Genomic DNA, 23,553 nt, shown 5'->3' with positions numbered 1-23,553 from the left:
ATCAGACGGAAGACCCTCAGACTCCTCGTCAGAGAAATATCTGGGATCTTCCTCTTCCTCCCACGAGGCCTCACCCTCGGTGTCAGACACAAGTTCCCGGACCTGTGTCTGCAACCTCGCCCTGCTCGACTCCGTGGAACCCCGTCCACGATGGGGGCGTCGAGAGGTAGACTCCCTTGCCCGCATCGGCGAAGCTCCCTCCGCCGACGTGGTCGGGGAGCCTTCCTGGGAGGTGGCCGCGGTCGGCACCGCACGACGGTACCGACGTCGGGGACCTCAACCTGGGCGATGGGCCAGCCGGCGCCACGCTCGACGGTACCGGAGGCGCAAGCACCGCCGGTACCGGAGGGGTAGGGCGCAACAGCTCTCCCAGAATCTCTGGGAGAACGGCCCGGAGGCTCTCGTTTAGAGTGGCTGCAGAGAAAGGCTGAGAGGTCGATGCAGGCGTCGACGTCAGTACCTGTTCCGGGCGTGGAGGCTGTTCCGGGCTGTCCAGAGCGGAGCGCATCGACACCTCTTGAACAGAGGGTGAGCGGTCCTCTCGGTGCCGATGCCTGCTGGGTGCCGAATCCCTCGGCGACCCAGAGCACTCGGTGCCGACACGGGGAGGAGACCGGTGTCGATGCTTCTTCGATTTCTTCCGAAGCATGTCACCGGAGCTCCCCGGCACCGACGAGGAGGACGTCGAATCCATCCGTCGCTTCCTCGGGGCCGAGACTGAAGAAGGTCGATCTCGGGGGGGCTGTACCGCAGGAGCCCTCAGGGTAGGCGGAGACCCACCCGAGGGCTCACCGCCACCAGCAGGGGAATGGACAGCCCTCACCTGCACTCCACCCGATGCACCACCGTCCGACGACATCAGCAGACGAGGTCCTGGTACCACCGACGTCGATGCAGCTATCCGATGTCTCGGCGCCGATGCAGAGGCCCGATGCCTCGATGCACTCGATGCAGGGGCGGCCGAGGAAGATGGTCTGGACGCTGACGACGTCGATGCACTCGAAGATCCCGGTGCCGATGCCGACGAAGAGCCCGAGAACAACACGTTCCACTGGGCTAGTCTCGCTACCTGAGTCCGCCTTTGAAGCAGGGAACACAGACTGCAGTTCTGAGGGCGGTGCTCGGCCCCCAGACACTGAAGACACGACGAGTGTCGATCAGTGAGCGAGATAACCCGGGCGCAATGGGTGCACTTCTTGAAGCCGCTGGAAGGCTTCGATGTCATGGGCGGAAAAATCACGCCGGCGAAATCAAAAGCCGAAATGGCGAAAATTGAAGCACCAAAATTTAGAGGGAGAAAAATCTCGACCGAGGCCAAAAAGAGGCCTACCCCGACGACGAAAGAAAACTTACCGGGGCAAAAAGCTGGAAGTACGGGGAGGATTTACACGAAACCCGGCGGGGGGTTTCCGGAGCACTTCCCAACTAAGTAGAAAACTTTCCCGAAGGAAAAAAACACGCTCAAATAAATTGGACGCGCGAGGTCGACTTTCCGGGGCTCGACACGGCGAAAACACGACCGTACCGAGTGCGGACAAAAGAAGACTGGCCGGCTCGAGCCGGTTTCGGGCGGGAAGACGGCCGCGCATGCGCGGTGCGCGCGGGCGCGCGAGGGCTAGCAAAGGACTTTGCTAGTGAAGTTTCCGATTGGAGGGGCTGCCGTGGACGTCACCCCATCAGTGAGAACAAGCAGCCTGCTTGTCCTCGGAGAAATATCGTTACATCATCTGCGTATATGTAAGGGTGAAGGTTATGATTTGATAGTAGTTTTGCCAAGGGGATCATCATTAGGTTGAAGATAGTTGGTGAGAGGGGGGGATCCCTGCGGTACTCCACATTCCGGTGTCCATGCAGTAGATGTTGTTGAATTTGATGTGACTTGGTATGAGCGCAAGGTTAGGAATCCCTTAAACCAGTTTAGGACGTTGCCTCCGATGCCAAAATATTTAAGTATGTGTAATAGAATTCCGTGGTCAACCATATCAAAGGCACTTGACAAGTCAAATTGTAGGAGGAGTATGTTGGTGCCTGTAGCAATCATTTGTTTGAATTTGTTCATAAGGGTGATTAGTACTGTTTCTGTGCTGTGATTTGACTGGAATCCTGATTGGGCATCATGCAGTATTGAGAACTTGTTGAGATAATTTGAGAGTTGTTTTGTTACCATCCCTTCGGTTATTTTGGTTATTAGTGGAATAGATGCTACTGGTCTGTAATTTGTTATTTCGCTTGTGTTTTTCTTTGTGTCTTTGGGTATTGGGGTGAGTAAAATTTTTCCTTTGGGAAAAGTCCATTTTGTAGCATGAAATTCACGTGGTTCGTTAGGTCTATTATGAATTGTTGAGGAGCTGATTTCATGAGGTTGTTTGGGCAGATATCTAGTTTGCAATGGGACTTGGCGAATCTTTTGAGCGTTTTAGAGATGAGGTCCTCTGACAGTGGTTCGAATTCGGTCCAGATCCTGTCTGCTGGGTATATTCCGTCTTCTGGGTCTAGACAGTTTAGGAGTGTGGCGTATTCAGTAGTGCTGGTGGGTATTTTGAGTCGTAATTGTATAATTTTTTCCTTGAAGTATTTCGCAAGGTCATCGACCCCTGGTGTATCTTTGCTATTGTTTGTAACTGGTGTGGTGTCTAGCAATTTATTTACAAGGTAGAAGAGTTTGTGTGTGTCTTTATAGTTTGGTCCAATTATTGTTTTGTAGTGTAGTCTTTTGTTTGTTTTATGGTATATTTGTATTTCCTCCGAAGTGATTTCCAGGCATTTAGTGTGTGTTCATCTTTCCGTTTGTTCCATGCGCGTTCTAGCTGTCTGACTTGTGTTTTGAGTTTTTTCAGCTCTTCGGTGAACCATGGATTTGATTTTTTCCTGCGTGTTCTAGTTTGGATTGGGGCAATTGTGTCCAATGTTGTTTTGCATATGTCGTCCCATTCTTGGAGGAATTGGATGGTGTCTGTATTTGTTGACCATTCATTTTGGTAGACCTGCTGCCAGAATGTTGTGGGGTCTATTTTTCCTCTCATGGTGTATGTTGTTTGTTCATGTTTGTTGATTGCGTTTTTGTGCATTTTTCGCCAGTGGAGGGAGACATGTGCTTTGTGGTGGTCTGTCCATAGTACGGGTGTCCATCTTGTGTCTGTAAGTTGGAGAGTTGAGTCTGAGTTGAATTTGTGTGTGATGATATCTAGTGTGTGTCCCTTACGTGCGTTGGCTGAGTATTAGGTGTGTGTAAATCCCAAAGTTTTAAGAATTCTTTGCATTCTTGTGTGCCTGTTCAGGTGTCGTCTTCGAGGTGTAGGTTGATATCTCCTATTATGAGGATGTTTGATGCAGAGACACATGTACTCGAGATAAAGTCCATGAGTTGCGTTTGGGAGTCTTTCCATTTTCCTGGTGGTCTGTAGAATAGGATTGCATTGAGGTGTCCTTGTAGGTTTGGATGATTGATTTTTGTCAAGGCGATTTCGAGTTGTGGTGAGGTGGATTCGCCAGTGGTTGTGATGGTGAATTCGGATTTATAAATTATGGCTATTCCGCCACCTCTTTTTCCATTTCTTGTCCAGTGGGTGATTTTGTATTCACAGTAGGACATTTCCTCCTATCCCATGACCCTCCAATTCCCTCTGTAGCCTTTCATGAGGTACCTTGTCAAACGCCTTTTAAAAATCCAGATACACGATATCAACCGGCTCCCCTTTGTCCACATGTTTGTTTACTCCTTCAAAGAACTGAAGTAAATTGGTCAGGCAAGATTTCCCCACGCAAAAGCCGTGCTGACTTGGTCTCAGTAATCCATGCCCTTGGATATGCTCTGTAATTTTGTTTTTGATAATAGTCTCTATCATTTTCCCCGGCACCGACGTCAGACTCACCAGTCTATAATTTCCCAGATCTCCCCTGGAACCTTTTTAAAAAATCGGTGTTACAAGAGCCACCCTCCAATCTTCTGGTACCACGCTCGATTTTAAGGATAAATTACATATCACTAACAGTAGCTCCGCAAGCTCATTTTTCAGTTTTATCAGTACTCTAGGATGAATACCATCCGGTCTAGGAGATTTGCTACACTTCAGTTTGCTGAACTGCCCCATTACGTCCTCCAGGTTTACCGTGAAGTCAGTAAGTTTCTCCGACTCGTCTGCTTGAAATACCATTTCAGACACCGGTATCCCACCCAAATCTTCCTCGGTGAAGACCGAAGCAAAGAATTCATTCAATCTCTCCGCTGTGTCTTTATCTTCCTTGATCACCCCTTTACCCCTCGGTCATCCAGCGGCCCAACCGATTCTTTTGCCGGCTTCCTGCTTGTAATATACAAAAAAAAAAAAAAATTTTGCTATGTTTTTTTTGCCTCTAATGCTATCTTTTTTTTCGTAATCCCTCTTGGCTTTCTTTATCTGCGCCTTGCATTTGCTTTGACACTCCTTATGCTGCTTCTTGTTATTTTCAGATGGTTCCTTCTTCCATTTTCTGAAGGCGTTTCTTTTAGCCCTAATAGCTTCCTTCACCTCACTTTTCAACCACGCCAGCTATCTTTTGGACTTCCGTCTTTCTTTTCTAATTTGCAGAATATGTTTAGCCTGGGCCTCCAGGATGGTATTTTTGAACAGCATCCATGCCTGTTGTATAGTGTTTACCCTCTCAGTTGCCCCCCTAAGTTTTTTTTAACCGTTCTTCTCATTTTATCATAGTCTCCTTTTTTAAAGTTAAACGCTAACGTATTTGATTTCCTGTTTATAGATACTTCAAGGTTGATATCAAAACTGATCATATTATGATCACTGTTATCAAGCGGTCCCTCACCAGATCATGCGCTCCACTAAGGACCAAGTCTAGAATTTTTCCTTCTCTCGTCGGCTCCTGCACCAGCTGCTCCATAAAGCCGTCCTTGATTTCATCAAGGAATTGTACCTCTCTAGCGTGTCCCGATGTTACATTTACCCAGTCTATATTTGGATAATTGAAGTTACCCATTTTTACCACATTGCCCATTTTGTTTGCGTCTCTGATTTCTTTTATCATTTCTGCGTCTACTATTGTGACGGTTCCAATAAAGATCATCGTTTGAACTTACGCCTTCCTTGTTTTTTTGGAAGAACCTATTTACCCTACTCCCTGGACCCTCTCATGTAGTGTTTCTTTCACATCTTTGGGGGGGTGGGGTCAGTGACCACTGGGGGAATAAGGAGGGGTCATTCCTTTACTCCTCCAGTGGTCATCTGGTCATTTAGGATATTTTTTGTGGCTTATTCATTCTAAAAGCTGGTCTAGGCCAAAATGTCTTAGTTTTAGTATTGGATGTTCAAGTTTTCTTCCATTATAGCTGAAAAACATCCAGGTCATAGGAACGTCAAAATTCCGCCTTTAACATACCCCTTGAGATTTGGACGCACTGCAGACAAACAACATAGAAGGACATCTTGGTGAGAAAAAACATCCAAATGCTGCTTTATGCCACTTTTTAAACATTTTCTCTTTTGAAAATGAGCCCCAGAGTATACAAAAATTTTAAGACTTCACCATCTATTTTTAAGACACAAAAGAGGTTATTTTACAAGCATCTCCACATGTAAACAGCACCATTTACACATTCAGATTGCATAAACACCTAAATTGACTAGGTAAATGTAACATCAAGGCATGCTAGGGAGGAAAAATTCCTTGATAAAATCAAGGACTGCTTTCTGGAGCAGCTGGTTCAAGAACCAACAAGAGTAGGGAACAATTCTAGACCTAGTCCTTGGTGGAGTGTATGATCTGGTGCAGGAGGAAATGGGCCACTTGATAACAGTGATCATAATATAATCAGATTTGATATAATCTCTGGAGTAGGTACACACAGGAATTCCAATAGGTTAGCATTTAACTTTCAAAAAGGAGTCTATGATAAAATGAGAATGGTCAACCCCCCCCCCCCCCCCAACAAAAAAAAGAACAAAACAAAACAAAACATAAAGCAGCGGCTGCAAAGGTAAAAAATTTACATCAGGCATGGATGCTATTCAAAAATACCATCCTGGAAGCCCAGAACAGATACATTCCATGTATTAAAAAATGAAAACAGGAGGCCAAATGACAGCCGGCATGGTTAAAAAGCAAGGTGAAGGAAGTTATTAGAGCTATAAGAACATCCTTCAGAAAATGGAAGGAGGATCCAACCAAAAATAATAGGAAACAGCTTAAGGTATGGCAAGTCAAATGCAAAGCGCCGATAAGGAAGGCAAAGAAAAACTTTGAAAACAAGATTGCATTGGAGGCAAAAACAGTACTCTGGGATGTATATCATCTGGTTCAGGCAATTTGCTACTCTTCAATTTGTCAAACTGCTTCATTACATCTTCCAGGTTTACAGAGATTTGTTTCATCTTCTCTGACTCCTCAGCATTGAATACCATTTCTGGCACTAGTATAACTCCCACATCTTCCTCGGTGAAAACCAAAGCAAAGAATTCATTTAATCTCTCCGCTATGTCTTCCCTGAGTGCCCTTCTCAGTCTGCATAGCGATGCTGCAACTACTGCTAGACATTTGGTGAAGACTCTGTGAGCTTCCCTACTCAAAATCTTAGATACTTCTTATGGCTTGAAGTATCGAAATATGGGTATAGACCTCTTCTAAGTCTACACAGCACAGCCAATCTTGTTCTTGTATCATGGGGAAGGGTGCACAAGAAAATTATCCTGAATTTTTCTTTGACCAGGAATTTGTTCAGGGCTCTTAGGTCTAGGATAGGATGAAATTCCCCCTTCTTTTTGGGCACAAGAAGAACGTGGAATATAATTCCTTTCCCTCTTCCTTGGGTGGTAGGGATTCGACTACATTGGCCTGTAGAAGGACGGAGATTTACGCTACAAGTTCCTAAGAACATAAGCATTGCCATACTGGGACAGACCGAAGGCCAACAGTGGCCAATCCAGGCACAAGTACCTGGCAAGATCCTAAAACAGTAAAACAGATTTTATACTGCTTATTCTAGAATATGCAGTGGATTTTTCCAAGTCCATCGTACTAGTGGCTTATGGACTTCTAGGAAATTATCCATTTTTTAAACCCTGCTAAGCTAACTGCTTTTACCAACTCTCTGGCAACAAATTCCAGAGTTTAATTACTCGTTGAGTGAAGAAATATTTTCTCTTATTTGTTTTAAATTTACTACTTAGCTTCTTTATGTGCACCCTAGTTCTACAATTTTTGAAAAGATTAAACAAGTGATTCACATCTACCTATTCCACTGTTCTACTCCACTCAGTATTTTACATACCTCTATCATATCTCCCCTCAGCTGTCTCTTCTCTAAATTGAAGAGCCCTAGCCATTTTAGCCTTTCCTCATAGGGAAATCAGCCCATCCCCTTTATTATTTTCGTAGCCCTTCTCTGAATCTTCTCTAATTCCATTCTATCTTTTTTGAGATCTGGTGCCCAGAACTGCACACTGTATTCGAGATGCGGTTGCACCATGGAGCGATACAAAGGCATTATAATTTTCCATTCCTTTCCTAATAATTCCTAACATTCTATTTGTTTTCTTAGCCACCGCTTACCATTGAGCAGAGTAACATAGTAAATGACGGAAGATAAAGACCTCTACGGTCCATCCAGTCTGCCCAACAAGATAAACAAGATAAGGCGTACAAAACCCCAACCTTGGCTGACTTCTAATATCCGCTACCTACGTTCCTGTACCCGCTCCGCCGAACGCCTCTGGCGGAAATCTCGGGCCCTTGCTGATTTCTTACACTTTAAGTTCATGCTGACCTCCTTCCAATCTGCTCTTTTACGTGCCAAACAGGATTATTATATCCAACTGACCAACTCTCTTGGCTCTAATCCTCGACTTCTCTTCACCACATTGAACTCTCTCCTCAAGGTGCCCCCTCCCCCAACTCCCCCTTCATTATCTCCTCAGACCCTTGCTGAATTCTTTCACAACAAGGTTCAAAAGATAAACCTTGCTTTCTCTACCTCACCAGCTCTCCCTCCACTAGTCCGTTCCCCTCTCTCTCCTTCCCCTCATTCCCTTTCCTCCTTTCCTGAAGTTACTATTGAGGAAACTACACTTCTCCTTTCTTCCTCAAAATGTACCACCTGTTCCTCTGATCCCATTCCCACCCACCTTCTTAATGCCATCTCTCCTACTCTTATTCCTTTTATCTGTCACATTCTCAACCTCTCACTTTCCACTGCGACTGTCCCTGCTTCCTTTAAACATGCTGTGGTCACACCTCTCCTTAAGAAGCCTTCACTTGACCCTACTTGTCCCTCTAATTACCGACCCATCTCCCTCCTTCCTTTTCTCTCCAAATTACTTGAGCGTGCTGTTCACCGCCGCTGCCTTGATTTTCTCTCCTCACATGCTATTCTTGACCCATTACAATCTGGTTTTCGCCCTCTCCACTCAACTGAAACTGCGCTTACTAAAGTCTCCAATGACCTATTACTGGCTAAATCCAGAGGTCAATATTCCATCCTCATTCTTCTTGATCTTTCCGCTGCTTTTGACACTGTCGATCACAGCATACTTCTCGATACCCTGTCCTCACTTGGATTCCAGGGCTCTGTCCTTTCCTGGTTCTCTTCCTACCTCTCCCTCCGCACCTTTAGTGTTCACTCTGGTGGATCCTCTTCTACTTCTATCCCTCTGCCTGTCGGTGTACCTCAGGGTTCTGTTCTTGGTCCCCTCCTCTTTTCTATCTACACTTCTTCCCTTGGTTCATTAATCTCATCCATGGCTTTTCCTACCACCTCTATGCTGATGACTCCCAAATCTACCTTTCTACCCCTGATATCTCACCTTGCATCCAAACCAAAGTTTCAGCGTGCTTGTCTGACATTGCTGCCTGGATGTCTCAACGCCACCTGAAATTAAATATGACCAAAACCGAGCTTCTCATTTTCCCCCCCAAACCCACCTCCCCGCTCCCCCCGTTTTCTATTTCTGTTGATGGCTCTCTCATTCTCCCTGTCTCCTCAGCTCGAAACCTTGGGGTCATCTTTGACTCTTCTCTCTCCTTCTCTGCTCATATCCAGCAGACCGCCAAGACCTGTCGTTTCTTTCTTTACAACATCCGTAAAATCCGCCCCTTTCTTTCCGAGCACTCTACCAAAACCCTCATCCACACCCTTGTCACCTCTCGTTTAGACTACTGCAATCTGCTTCTTGCTGGCCTCCCACTTAGTCACCTCTCCCCTCTCCAGTCGGTTCAAAACTCTGCTGCCCGTCTCATCTTCCGCCAGGGTCGCTTTACTCATACTACCCCTCTCCTCAAGACCCTTCACTGGCTCCCTATCCGTTTTCGCATCCTGTTCAAACTTCTTCTACTAACCTATAAATGTATTCACTCTGCTGCTCCCCAGTATCTCTCCACACTCGTCCTTCCCTACACCCCTTCCCGTGCACTCCGCTCCATGGATAAATCCTTCTTATCTGTTCCCTTCTCCACTACTGCCAACTCCAGACTTCGCGCCTTCTATCTCGCTGCACCCTACGCCTGGAATAAACTTCCTGAGCCCCTACGTCTTGCCCCATCCTTGGCCACCTTTAAATCTAGACTGAAAACCCACCTCTTTAACATTGCTTTTGACTCGTAACCACTTGTAACCACTCGCCTCCACATACCCTCCTCTCTTCCTTCCCGTTCACATTAATTGATTTGATTTGCTTACTTTATTTATTTTTTGTCTATTAGATTGTAAGCTCTTTGAGCAGGGACTGTCTTTCTTCTTTGTTTGTACAGCGCTGCGTATGCCTTGTAGCGCTATAGAAATGCTAAATAGTAGTAGTAGTAGTAAACTCATTTTACATGGCATGTGATACTTTATATGTATACCAGAGTTTGATTTGTCCTTGCCTTTCTCAGGGCACAGACTGTAGAAGTCTGTCCAGCACTGTTCTTGTACTAAGTTCTGAAGCTAACGTCGAAGCCCCTTAAAATTTACACTCCAGCCCATCCCTATCTATTCAGTCACGATCAGGGAATAGACCGTAGAAGTCTGGCCAGCTCCTGTTTTGTTTCCCAATTTCCAGTGTCACCACCCAATCTCTGCTAAGATTCCGTGGAACCATTCTTTCTAAACAGGATTCCTTTGTGTTTATCCCATGCATGTTTGAATTCCATTACCGTTTTCATCTCCATCACCTCCCACAGGAGGGCATTCCACATGTCCACCACCTTCTCCGTGAAAAAATACTTTCTGATATTAGTTCTGAGTCTGCCCCCCCTTCAACCTCAATTGATGTCCTCTAGTTCTACTGCCTTCCCGTCTCCGAAAAAGATTCATTTGAGGATTAATACCTTTCAAATATTTGAACGTCTGTATCATGTTACCTCTGTTTCTCCTTTCCTCCAAGGTATATTTATTTATTTATTTGTAGCATTTATATCCCGCTCTTTCCCGCTCTATAGCAGGTTCAGTGCGGCTTACAATGTATTGGTATAAGGTATCACAGAGATAATACAATGTATGGGTACAAGGCATCACAAAGGCAACATAATGTTTGGGTAAAAGTATCACAGAGATAACACAATTGTATAAAGAGGGATAAGAGGAAGAGATGATGGGGGAAGGATTGAGATATGGTTAATGTAGTTGGCGGATATGTTCTTAAGTTAGGTAGGACCGTTTGGATAGGTATGTTTTCAGCAGCTTTCAGAAGGGTAGATGTTCGTTGGTTGTACGGATGTATCTTGGTATGGTGTTCCAGAGTTGGCTGCCTAGAACGGAGAAGTTGGATGCGTAGTAGGTTTTGTATTTGAGACCTTTGCAATTTGGAAGGTGAAGATTGAGATAAGTATGAGAAGATATGGACCTGTTCCTGGCTGGAAGGTCAATTAAATTGGTCATGTAACTTGGAGATTCTCCGTGGAGTATCTTGTGGATCAAAGTGTGGACTTTGAAGTTTATTCGTTCCTTGATAGGGAGCCAGTGGAGTTTTTCACGGAGTAGTGTTGCACTTTCGAATCGTGATTTACCAAAAATAAGTCTGGCTGCCGTGTTTTGGGCAGTTTGGAGTTTTTTTTAGGATTTGGGCTTTGCAACCAATGAAGATGCTGTTGCAGTAGTCAGCGTGGGTGAGTACTGTGGATTGTACAAGATTGCGGAAAATTTTTTGGGGGAGGAATGGTTTTACTCTTTTCAGTACCCACATCATGTTGAACATCTTCTTCGTAATGGCTTTTGCATGAGTTTCTAGAGTTAGGTGGTTGTCTAACGTTACTCCTAGGATTTTTAGGTTGTCAGATATTGGAATAGTAACGTTGGGGGTGGTCAAGATGGTTGGGAGTAGATTGGAGTGTCTTGATGAGAGGATTAAGCATTGAGTTTTTTCTTTGTTCAATTTCATTTTGAAGGCATTGGCCCAGGAGGCTAAGATGTTCATTCCAGTGATTATTTTTTCAGAGATTTCTGCGAGGTTGGATTGGAAAGGGATAAATATGGTGACGTCATCTGCATAGATGAAGGGGTTTAGACCAGCTTTGGATAGGGATTTTGCCAGAGGAATCATCATAAGATTGAAGAGGATCGGGGATAGAGGCGATCCTTGGGGGACTCAGCATTGTGAGGACCACGCAGATGATACAGATGAGGTTGATTTGACTTGATAGGATCTGGTGGTGATGAAACTTTTTATCCATTTAATAATGTTTCCGCCGATCCCTAGTTTGTCCAGTATTTTTGTAAGAATATCATGGTTTACCATGTCAAATGCGCTGGATAGGTCGAACTGCAGAAGAAGCACGTTGTTGCCAAATGAAATTTCTTGTTTGAATTTGGATATTAGGGTGAGTAGTACTGTTTCAGTGCTGTGTGCAGGTCAAAAAGTATATGTTCAGGTCAGCAAGTCTCTCCTCATACGGTTTGCAACGCAAATCCCATACCATTTTTGTAGCTTTTCTTTGCACCGCTTCCAGTCTTTTTACATTTTTAGCAAGATACAGCCTCCAAAACTGAACACAATACTCCAAGTGGGGCCTCACCAACGACTTGTAGAGGGGCATCAATACCTCCTTTCTTCTGCTGGTTACGTCCCTCTCTATGCAGCCCAGCATCCTTTTGGCCATGGCCGTCGCCTTCTCGCCTTGTATCTTCACCTTTAGATCCTCAGGCACCAACACCCCAAGGTCTCTCTCCTGAGTTGAGCTTACTAATCTCTACCCTCCTATCCGGTATCTCTCTTTCGGGTTTCTGCACCCCACGTGCATCACTCTACACTTCTTGGCATTAAATTGTAGCTGAAAATCACAACACAACCTCACACCAGTCGTGTAAATGCAATGTAGGATGCACCCCCTATGTAAGATCTAATCACTCTTATTAGATGGAGAAAAAAGCTTCAGTGTCGCCACCCAGCTAGCCCAACACAGCAGGCTATAAGGCGTAGGCTCGGCGTGCCATCATTTAACTTAAAAAAACTCCCATCAATTGTTGTTAACTAATCCCACTCAAATGATTTGCTTCAACTATTCAATTGTTGACTAACAAATGTGTGTGTCCACAATATTGTAGATCAATTTCATATACAATCCTGATACAATTTTAAAGTTCTGTTGTATAAGATAAAACAGGGAACACCGCTAGAAATCACTTAGCTTCATCTGAACGCTGTAGTGTTCCGCTCATTCCGGTGCTCTCTACTCCTCAACCCGACAGGGAGCCCCCGTTTCACTAATGCTGCGTCAAGGGTTTTACTTCTATCTCTTGTTGTATCAACGATTATGATCCAATCTCTGCTCTGCTGTATCCAAGAATCGCACTGGCAGATAGCAAGCCCTAACATTTTGAGCTACTTAGAACACATCCCACATTTGCAAAATCTAATATTTTGTTCTCATATCAGAGAGGATGTAATTTAGGTGATCTGCTTAGTTCAAATAATGTTTGGTCACCTGTTCAGTTGCCAACAGAAATAGGTGGTCATAAAAAATGTGGCCATTGTTCGGTTTGCCACATAATGTTGGCAATGTGTTCTGAAATCAAATACTACTTGTGAATCCACAGGAGTGATATATGTGATCCAATGCCCCTGCGGATTAATATATATCGGACAAACTACGCAAAGCCTGAAGACTAGGCTGATGGAACACAAGTCCTGTATGAAATTGATGAAACGGAAAGCACCGCTGGTAGCACACAGTGAATTACACCACCATCATTTTGATGACTTGTCCTGTATGGTACTTGAACAGGTTAAACCGTCGCAAAGAAGGGGGGATCTAGGCAGAACATTACGTCTCAAAGAACAAAAATGGATCTTTTTCTTTAATTCAGTTGAGCCAGAAGGATTAAATGTTCGGGTTGAATGGTCGGCGTTCTTCTAACTACACAGAGGATTTGGATCAATGCCCACTAAAATCAGATATTGGTGAATGAAAAGAAAGTGAGTTGATACAGCTAGAGGATGTGACATATTCAAAGACAGATCGAGGAAAGGGAGGAGTTTAAGTCCCTTTAAAGATGGTGCCAGTTTCTTAGGGCTCGCTATCTGCCAGCAGCGATTCTTGGATACAGCAGAGCAGAGATTGGATCATAATCGATACAACAAGAGATAAAAGTAAAACCCCTGACGCAGCATTAGCGAAATGGGGGCTCCCTGTCGGGTTGAGTGGAGAGCACCAGAATGAGTGGAACACTACAGCGTTCAGATGAAGCTAAGTGATTTCTAGTGGTGTCCCCTGTTTTATCTCATACAACAGAACTTTAAAATTGTATCAGGATTGTATATGAAACTGATCTACAATATTGTGGACACACACATTTGTTAGTCAACAATTGAATAGTTGAAGCAAATAATTTGAGTGGAATTAGTTAACAACAACTGATGGAGTTTTTTTAAGCTATATGATGGCACACCGAAACTACACCTTATAGCCTGCTGTGTTGGGCTGGCTGGGTGGTGACACTGAAGCTTTTTTCTCCATCTAATAAGAGTGATTAGATCTTACATAGGGGGTGCATCCTACATTGCATTTACACAACTGGTGTGAGGTTGTGTTGTGATTTTCAAGTATTACTTTAGCTTGAGTGATTTATTATTAAATTTTAACTGCCAGACCCTTGACCATTCTTCTAAGGTTCGGAGATCCCTTATCATTTCTACTCCCTCCAGGGTATCCACTCTATTGGCTATTTTCGTGTCATCTGCAAAAAGGCACATCTTTCCTTCCAACCCTTCAGCAATATCTCCCACAAATATATTAAACAGAATAGGCCCCAGCACTGAGGAACTCCACTGCTCACCTTCCTTTCCTCCGAGTTGATTCCTTTACCACCACCCTCTGCCACCTGTCAGTCAACCAATTTCTTATCCAGTTGACCACTTTCGGTCCTAAGTTCAACCCTTTCAGCTTATTCACGAGTCTTCTGTGGGGAACCGTATCAAAGGCTTGGCTGAAGTCCAAGTAGATTACATCTAGCGCACGTCCTTCATCCAGTTCTTTGGTCACCCAGTCAAAGAAGTCAATAAGATTCGTTTGGCAGGATTTTCCTTTGGTAAAGCCATGTTGCCTCGGGTCCTGTAACCCGTCAGCTTCTAGAAAGTTAACTATCCTTTCTTTCAGCAGCGACTCCATTATTTTTCCTACCACCGATGTGAGACTTACCGGTCTGTAGTTTCCCACTTCTTCCCTGTCTCCACTTTTGCGAAGAGGGACCGCATTCGCTTGTCTCCAATCCCACGGAACCTCTCCCGTCCGTAAAGATCTATTAAATAAATCTTTAAGCGGTCCCGCCAGGACCTCTCTGAGCTCCTTCAGAATCCTGGTATGCATTGTATGTATCCCATCCGGCCCCATACTTTTGTCCATCTTCAGATTCTCAAGCTGTTTATAAACTCTTTCTTCTGTAAACGGCGCAGTATCCACTCCATTCCCAGACGTTCCCTCAGCAGCCGACCGCGGTCCTTCGCCAGGATTATCCTCCGTGAACATCGAAGAGAAATAATTGTTTAGCACGTTTGCTTTATCTTCATCACTCTCCACATAGCCATTCTCATTATCTTTCAGTCTCGCAATTCCATTCCTATCTCTTCTCCTTTCTCCAAGATATCTGAAAAAGGTCTTGTCACCTCTCTTTACATCTTTAGAAGGTTTCAACCTATCATCAACAGTACCAACTAGATCCTTTTCCTAGGTGGTGACTCCTAATGTGGAACCTTGCATCACGTAACTATGGTTTGGATTCCTCTTTCCCACATGCATCACTTTGCACTTGTTCTTATTAAAAGTCATCTGCCATTTGGATGCCCAGTCTCCCAGTCTTGTAAGGTCCTCTTGTAATTTTTCACAATCCTCTCACGATTTAACTATTGAATAACTTTGTGTCATCAGCAAATTTAATTACCTCACTAGTTACTCCCATCTCTAGATCATTTATAAATATGTTGAAAAGCAGTGGTCCCAGCACAGACCCCTGGGGAACCCCACTATCTACCCTTCTCCATTGAGAATACTGACCATTTAACCCTACTCTGTTTTCTATCCTTTAATCAGTTTTTAATCCACAATAGGACACTACCTCCTATCTCATGACTTTCCAATTTCTTCTGGAGTCTTTCATGAGGTACTTTGTCAAATGTCTTTTGAAAATCCAGATACACAATATCAACCGGCTCGCTTTTATCCGTTTGTTCACCTCTTCAAAGAAATGTAGTAGATTGGTGAGGCAAGTTTCCCTTCACTAAATCATAACATAGTAACATAGTAGATGACAGCAGAAAAAGACCTGCACGGTCCATCCAGTCTGCCCAACAAGATAAACTCATATGTGCTACTTTTTTTATACCTTACTATGATTTGTACCTGTCCTCTTCAGGGCACAGACAGTATAAGTCTGCCCAGCACTGTCTCCGCCTCCCAACCACCAGTCCCGCCTCCCACCGCCGGCCCTGGCACAGACCGTATAAGTCTGCCCAGCACTATCCCCGCCTCCCAATCACCAGTCCCGCCTCCCAACGCCGGCTCTGGCACAGACCATATAAGTCTGCTCAGCACTATCCCCGCCTCCCAACCACCAGCCCCGCTTCCCACCGCCGGCTCTGCCACCCAATCTCGGCTAAGCTCCTGAGGATCCATTCCTTCTGAACAGGATTCTTTTATGTTTATCCCAAGCAATGTCTCTGGTGAAGGTTGCCGGCAGCAGCAAGGCTTCACAACCGTTGCCTGCTCCATTCAGAGCCTTCTCTCTGACATGTCCTGTCTCTGCAGAAATAGAAGTTGCATCTGGGGTGGGGGGGGGGGGGGGGGGGGGCAGATGGGCAGGAAGGACACAGGATGTTGGGCTTTGTCTCATTAATCCATGCTTTTGAATATGCTCTGTTATTTTGTTCTTTATAATAGTCTCTACCATTTTTCCCAGCACCGATATCAGGTTCACCGGTCTATATTTCCCGGATCCCCTCTGGAACCTTTTTTAAATATCGGCACATGGCCTACCCTCCACTCTTCCGGTACCACACTTGATTTTAACGATAAATTACATATTACTAACAATAGTTCCGCCAGTTCATTTTTCAATTCTATCAGTACTCTGGGATGAATATCATCCGGTCCAGGAGATTTGCTACTCTTCAATTTGTCAAATTACCCCATTACATCCTCTAGGTTTATAGAGATTTCATTCAGTTTCTCCAACTCGTCAGCATTGAATAGCATTTCTGGCACCGGTATTTCTCCCAAATCTTCCACGGTGAAGACTGAAGCAAAGAATTCAATTAATCTCTCCACTACAGCTTTGTCTTCCCTGATTGACCCTTTTACCCTTCGGTCATCTAGCGGTCCAACTGATTCTTTTGCTGGCTTCTTGCTTTTAATATACCTAAGCAAATTTTTACTATGTGTTTTTGCCTCCAAAGCAATCTTTTTTTCAAAGTCCCTCTTAGCCTTCCTTAACAGCGCTTTGCAATTGATTTGACATTCCTTATGCTGTTTCTTATTATTTTCAGTGGGTTCCATTTTCTGAAAAAATTTTCTTTTATCTCTAATAGCTTCCTTCACCTCATTTTTAACCATGCCGGCTGGTCTTCCTCTGTTCTTTTTTAATATATGGAATATATTTGGCCTGGGCTTTCAGGATGGTATTTTTGAACAGCATCCACCCCTGTTGTAAATTTTTGACCCTCACAGCCACTCTAAGTTTCTTTTTCACCGTTCTTCTCATTTTATCATAGTCTCCTTTTTGAATGTTAAACGCTAATGTATTGGATTTCCTGTTTATACTTACTCCAAAGCTAATATCAAATCTGATCATATTATGATCAATGTTATCAAGTGGCCCCCATCACCATTACCTCCCACACCAGATCATGCGCTCCACTAAGGACTAGATCTAGAATTTTTCCTTCTCTTGTCGGCTCCTATACCGGCTGCTCCATAAAGCAGTCCTTGATTTCGTCAAGGAATTTTACCTCCCTAGCATGCCCTGATGTTATATTCACCTAGTCAATATCAGGGTAATTGAAATCACCCATTATTAATGTGTTGCCCAGTTTGTTAGTCTCTCTAGTTTCTGATAACATTTCTACATCTGTCTGTTCATCCTGGCCAGGTGGACAGTAGTACACTCTTATCACTATCCTTTTCCCCTTTACACATGGAATTTCAATCCAAAGGTATTCCAAGATGTGTTTTGTTTCCTGCAGAATTTTCAATCTATTTGATTCAAGGCCTCCTTAATATAGAATGCTACCCCTCCACCAATTCCATCCACCCTATCACTACGATATAATTTGTACCCCAGTATGACAGTGTCCCACTGGTTATCCTCCTTCCACCAGGTCTCAGAGATGCCTATTATATCTAATTTTTCATTTAGTGCAATATGTTCTCCCATCTTATTTCTTAGGCTTCTGGCATTCGCATATAGACATTTCAAACTATGTTTGTTGTTCCTGTTTACATCATGCTCAGTACTTGACAGTATTAATTTCCAATCTTTTGTCTGATTTTTATTTTTATTTACGGACACCCGATCTACTACGGTCTCTTTTGAAACCTCATTATCGGGGTACAATATCTTTCCTATTTTGGTGATACCTTTAAAAGATACCTCATTCCGAACCATGTGCTTTTGAGCGACTGCTGGCCTTCCCCCAGTCACTAGTTTAAAAGCTGCTCTATCTCCTTTTTAAATGTCGATACCAGCAGCCTGGTGCCACCCTGGTTAAGGTGGAGTCCATCCTTTCAGAATAGGCTCCCCCTTCCCCAGAATGTTGCCCAGTTCCTAACAAATTTAAAACCCTCCTCCCTGCACCATCGTCTCATCCATGTATTGAGACTCCAGAGCATTGCCTGTCTCTTGGGCCCAGCATGTGGCATGGGTAGCACTTCAGAAAATACTACCCTAGAGGTTCTGGATTTGAGCTTTCTGCCTAAGAGCCTAAATTTGGCTTCCAGAACCTCTCTCCCACATTTTCCTATGTCATTGGTACCCACATGTACCAAGACAGCCGGCTCCTCCCCAGCACTATCTAAAATCCTATCTAGGTGACGCGCGAGGTCCGTCACCTTCACACCAGGAGGGGTAGTGACCAGGTGATCCTCACGTCCACCAGCCACCCAGCTATCTACATGCCTAATAATCAAATCACCAACTACAACAGCTGTCCTAACCCTTCCCACCTGAGCACTAGCCCCTGGAGACACATCCTCGGTGCAAGAGGATATTACATTCCCTGGTGTGGTGGTCATGTCTACAGGATTACTTCCAGCCTCACCAGGGTGATGCTCTCCTTTTAGAAGGCCTCCCTCCTCCAAGGCAGCACATGGGCTGCCAGATTGGAGGTGGCACTTCTCTACAGCGTCCCTGTAGGCCTCCTCTATGTACCTCTCTGTCTCCCTCAGCTCCTCCAAGTCTGCTACTCTAACCTCAAGAGAATGGACTCGTTCTCTGAAAGCTAGGAGCTCTTTGCATCGAACACACACATATGTCATCTCACCAACTGGGAGATAGTCATACATGTGACACTCAATGCAGAAGACTGGATAGCACTCCTCTCGCTGCTGGACTGCAACTTAGTATTATAGTTGTTTAATTAAAATTTTTTAAGGTACTAGGGAAAATCATAAAGCTACGAACTATGTTACCCAGCAACACAATTGATTATACAAACCTTCTTGAGTGTCTACACCCAATACATGGGGAATATCTAGCAGACCGATCATGGACCAAATTTGACTCTCTATCGATCGAAAATATCTCCCAATCACTCAAAAGATATGCCAAATCGCAATGCAAATTAGACATCTGTTCTAGTAATCTGATAAGAAATGCCCCTCAACAATTCATAATAGACCTCACGAGACACCTAAATTACATGCTACAAAATGGTCTCTTCCCAAAGGATAAAGGAAATATTCTACTCACTCCCTTACCTAAAGATGCAAAGAAAAGTACAAGTGACTTAACCAACTATCGCCCAGTAGCATCTATCCCCGCTAATAACCAAACTTATGGAAGGTGTAGTGACGAAACAACTCACTAACCACCTAAATAAATACTCAATCCTGCACGCATCTCAATCAGGATTTCGATCGAACTACAGCACAGAAACAGTACTAGTAACCCTAATGAATAAATTTAAACAAACAATTGCAACAGGCAATAACATACTTCTCTTACAATTTGACATGTCCAGTGCCTTTGACATGGTCAACCATGGAATATTACTACATATCCTGGAATACTTTGGAGTTGGAGGCAACGTTCTTAACTGGTTTAGAGGATTCTTGACAACAAGATCATACCAAGTAACAACTAACGCGACGATATCAGCCCCATGGTTACCTGGATGCGGAGTTCCCCAAGGATCCCCCCTATCACCAACCCTCTTTAACCTAATGATTATACCACTAGCCAAGCTATTAGACAATCAAAACCTTAACCCATACATATATGCAGATGATGTCACGATCTACATCCCGTTCAAACAAGACCTAAAGGAAATCACCAACGAAATCAACCAAAGCTTCCAAATCATGCATTCCGGGGCGGACGCATTTCAGCTAAAACTCAATGCAGAAAAAAAACACAATGCCTCATGCTCACCTCACAACACAACTAGATTCACCACCATAACCACCCCTAACTTTTCCCTCCCCGTCTCAAACAATCTGAAAATTCTGGGAGTCACCATTGACCGAAATCTCACACTTGAAAACCACGTGAAGAATACAACAAAGAAGATGTTTCACTCCATGTGAAAACGCAAAAGAGTAAAACCGTTCTTCCCAAGGACCATCTTTCGCAACCTGGTACAATCATTGGTATTAAGTCACCTGGACTATTGCAATGCACTTTTTGCTGGTTGTAAAGAACAGACCATCAAAAAACTTCAAACGGCCCAGAATACTGCAGCCAGACTTATATTTGGAAAAACAAAATATGAAAGTGCAAAACCCCTAAGAAAGAAATTACACTGGCTCACACTGAAAGAACGTACCACGTTCAAGATCTGCACAATTGTTCATAAAATCATCTATGGAGATGCCCCGACCTACATGCTAGACCTCGTGGACCTGCCATCCAGAAATGCTAAACGATCTTCCCGCACCTTTCTCAACCTACACTTCCCCAGCTGTAAAGGTTTAAAATACAAACTAACACTTGCCACCAGCTTTTCCTACATTAGTATGCAAATGTGGAATGCACTACCAACTCACTTGAAAACGATCAACGAACTAAATAACTTCCGCAAAGCTCTGAAAACCTCTCTCTTTAACAAAGCCTACCACGAGAACCCATAACTAACAAGAACACGGCACCTAAACTCCTTATTCAGAATGTCTTACTCTACAACTGCTTGACCAGATCCTCTTGTTTCCTTTTATCTCTTTGTAACACCAACTGTATTCTTTGCCCTGTTATGACGATGCCATAACAAATCTTTGTAAGCCACATTGAGCCTGCAAATAGGTGGGAAAATGTGGGATACAAGTGCAATAAATAAATAAAATAAAATATCAGGTGAATATAATGATCCTTTTGACTGTTGTAATTTGTAATTTATTTAGAGTTTGCTTCTTAGAAGCAAATTAAATGTAATTCAGACTAATAAAAATTGAAAATTCCCCTCTTCTTGTCTTAATTAGAATAATTGACTATAAATGGAGAGATGAGCTAGGGAGATGGCAATCAACAGAAAATATCTTAAATTTGATAATGTCCTACTAGTAGGGGACACCAATTTACACCTAGATAATCAGAATGACAGTAATACAAAAAATGTATTTGACTTTTAAAACTACTGGCAACTCACACAACCATTCAGCCATACCTCTCACAATAAAGGTCACTTACTTGACCTATTAGCCTATAAATTTACAAACAATAACAACATTCATCTAAGTAACCACACTTAAACTCCCTGGTCAGATCACAGTATACTTAAGTTCTCCCTCTACTGGAGGGAAAAGACAAAATAAATGAAAAATAAAAGTACTACGACTCCTCACAAAACTAGAGAAAAAATAAATACCACAACCGTCTGGTCTAACGTCTTGAACAATCGTGCTCTTCCTCCAGCAGACAATAACAACTTCATGATTAAATGGGATGACCTATGCAAAAATGTCTTAAATAACATAGCTCCCCTCAAATCTACATCCAAAACAACCCAGAAAATTTAAACTTGGTTTAATCAATCTATCCTTCTTTTGAAAAGGAAATGTAGAAAACTGGAAAGAAAATGGGCTAAAGATAAATCAAACGAAAACAAATTAACTTGGAAAACTGCCATCAAAACATATAAAATTGAGATCAAAATTGCAAAAACTCAATATAACAAAATAATCGGTGGTAATTTCCTTAATACCAGTAAACTTTTCAATTTGATAAAAGTCTATTATTCACAAAAGAAATAACCACAACCACTGAGTCCCCACCAAAAGCAGAGCAACTGGCTACTTTTTTTCAAACAAAAAATTGTTAAAATCAGAGGAGTACTCAAATAAATAAATTTGTTGGAAACCTGGGCCTCAGAATCCAAACTAAAGCTAAATAAAGAAAAAAAAAAAACAAATTCATGGTCATTACCAACCTATTTGACCAAAATGACTACAATTGACACTACTTCATTCCCCATTAACAATAATCTGAAAATTCTAGGTATAATTGTAGACAAGCATGTAACATTTGATACTCCCTCAGTAATCACAAAACCTTTCAGGTCTCTTTGGAAACTAAAAAGAATCAGACCCTATTTCTCACCAGAAACATTCAGACTATTGGTACAATCGATTATTGTAATGCCATATATGCTGGCTGTAAGGAGTACCTGTTGAAAAAACTCCAAATAGCTCAAAACACTGCAGACAGGTTCATATACAAAATCTCTAATTTTGAAAGGGCCCCCCCCCCTTATTAATCAAATTACACTGGCTTCGCACCAAAGCGAGAATCACCTTCAAATTATGTACCTTTATCTTTCAAATCCTAAATGGCAGAGCTCCAGACTATATGGTACCATTAATAAAACTTATCTCAAAGAAACGCTAAATATGAGGCAAGAAACTATCTCATAATACACTTCCCAAATTAGAAAAATGTGATCTACAAAACTGTCCACTCTGCAGACTTCACTTATCTAGGAACCAAATGGTGGAACTCCTTACCATCCAAAATAACAAAATAGACAGGAATATACTAGATTCGGCAAAATCCTCAAATCGTTCCTAGCCAAACAAACCCTCACAAAGAACAACCATATCTCAAACAACTAATTATTACCTGAATTGGTTATTACTCTATTTATCATTAACCTTCTCTTTGTTTCATGTACAATTTCTCATTCATAATAGATTTTCTAAATGTTAAACATGCATAGCTCTCCCAGTACGTTTATGATACTGTATTGTAAAATTGGATTCTTACAACAAATTACTTTCTTAACCATTATTCTTTGTTATGTATCTTATACTGTTTATTGTAAGCCACATTGAACTCAAACTTGTTTGGGATAATGTGGGATATAAATGTCACAAATAAATAAAAATAAACTAATCAAAACAAAACTATTCATGTAGTTTTGTTTTGATTATTGATCCTAACATATGGGTCTGTACCACCAATTTACTTTATTGCCCCATGAATATATAAGCTACAAAATGTAATTAAAAATAAGACAAAGAAAACCTCTTCTGCTGACATATGGAATCTGAGAGCATTTGGCAGCACACTGCCATATTCCCATCGAAGTGCTCGGATTCGAAGCAAACGGTCATAGCTGTTAAAGAAAGAAACAGACTGTTAACCATAGTCAAACTTGGAGACTCTCAATTCCATTTCATCCATAGCTAATAGCAACCACCACATACATTTATCTACTAAATTCTGTGAATCAGGTTGCTGTAGCCACTTCCCACAAAAAAGCGAAGACACTTACCTGTAACAGGTATTCTCTGAGGACAGCAGGCTGATTGTTCTCACATGTGGGTCGACGTCTGTGTTGGCCCAGGAATTGGCATTTTGCAAGCAAAATAAAACCATGCATGCGCAGACTGATTTCCCGCCCGTCGCGTGAGCACATTTTGTCAGTTAAATCAAAAAGCATATGAAGAAATAAG

At 43.0% G+C, this 23,553-nt stretch overlaps 1 protein-coding gene across 2 annotated transcripts in view; it reads right to left on the bottom strand.

Annotated features, from left to right (window-relative positions):
- Positions 1-23,553, bottom strand: part of GINS1 (GINS complex subunit 1) — a 97,932-nt gene that overhangs the window by 44,849 nt on the left and 29,530 nt on the right. For both annotated transcript variants that reach the window (XM_030196278.1, XM_030196280.1), the window contains exon 4: positions 23,123-23,213. In XM_030196278.1, the coding sequence (XP_030052138.1) occupies positions 23,123-23,213 (91 nt within the window). The remainder of the gene's footprint in view (positions 1-23,122; positions 23,214-23,553) is intronic.

Source organism: Microcaecilia unicolor, chromosome 3 (genome assembly GCF_901765095.1).
Source record: "Microcaecilia unicolor chromosome 3, aMicUni1.1, whole genome shotgun sequence".
In the NCBI taxonomy this organism is placed as follows: Eukaryota; Metazoa; Chordata; class Amphibia; order Gymnophiona; family Siphonopidae; genus Microcaecilia; species Microcaecilia unicolor.
The sequence above is the reverse complement of the archived record's forward strand: the minus strand, read 5'-3'. Positions and strand labels throughout refer to the sequence as shown.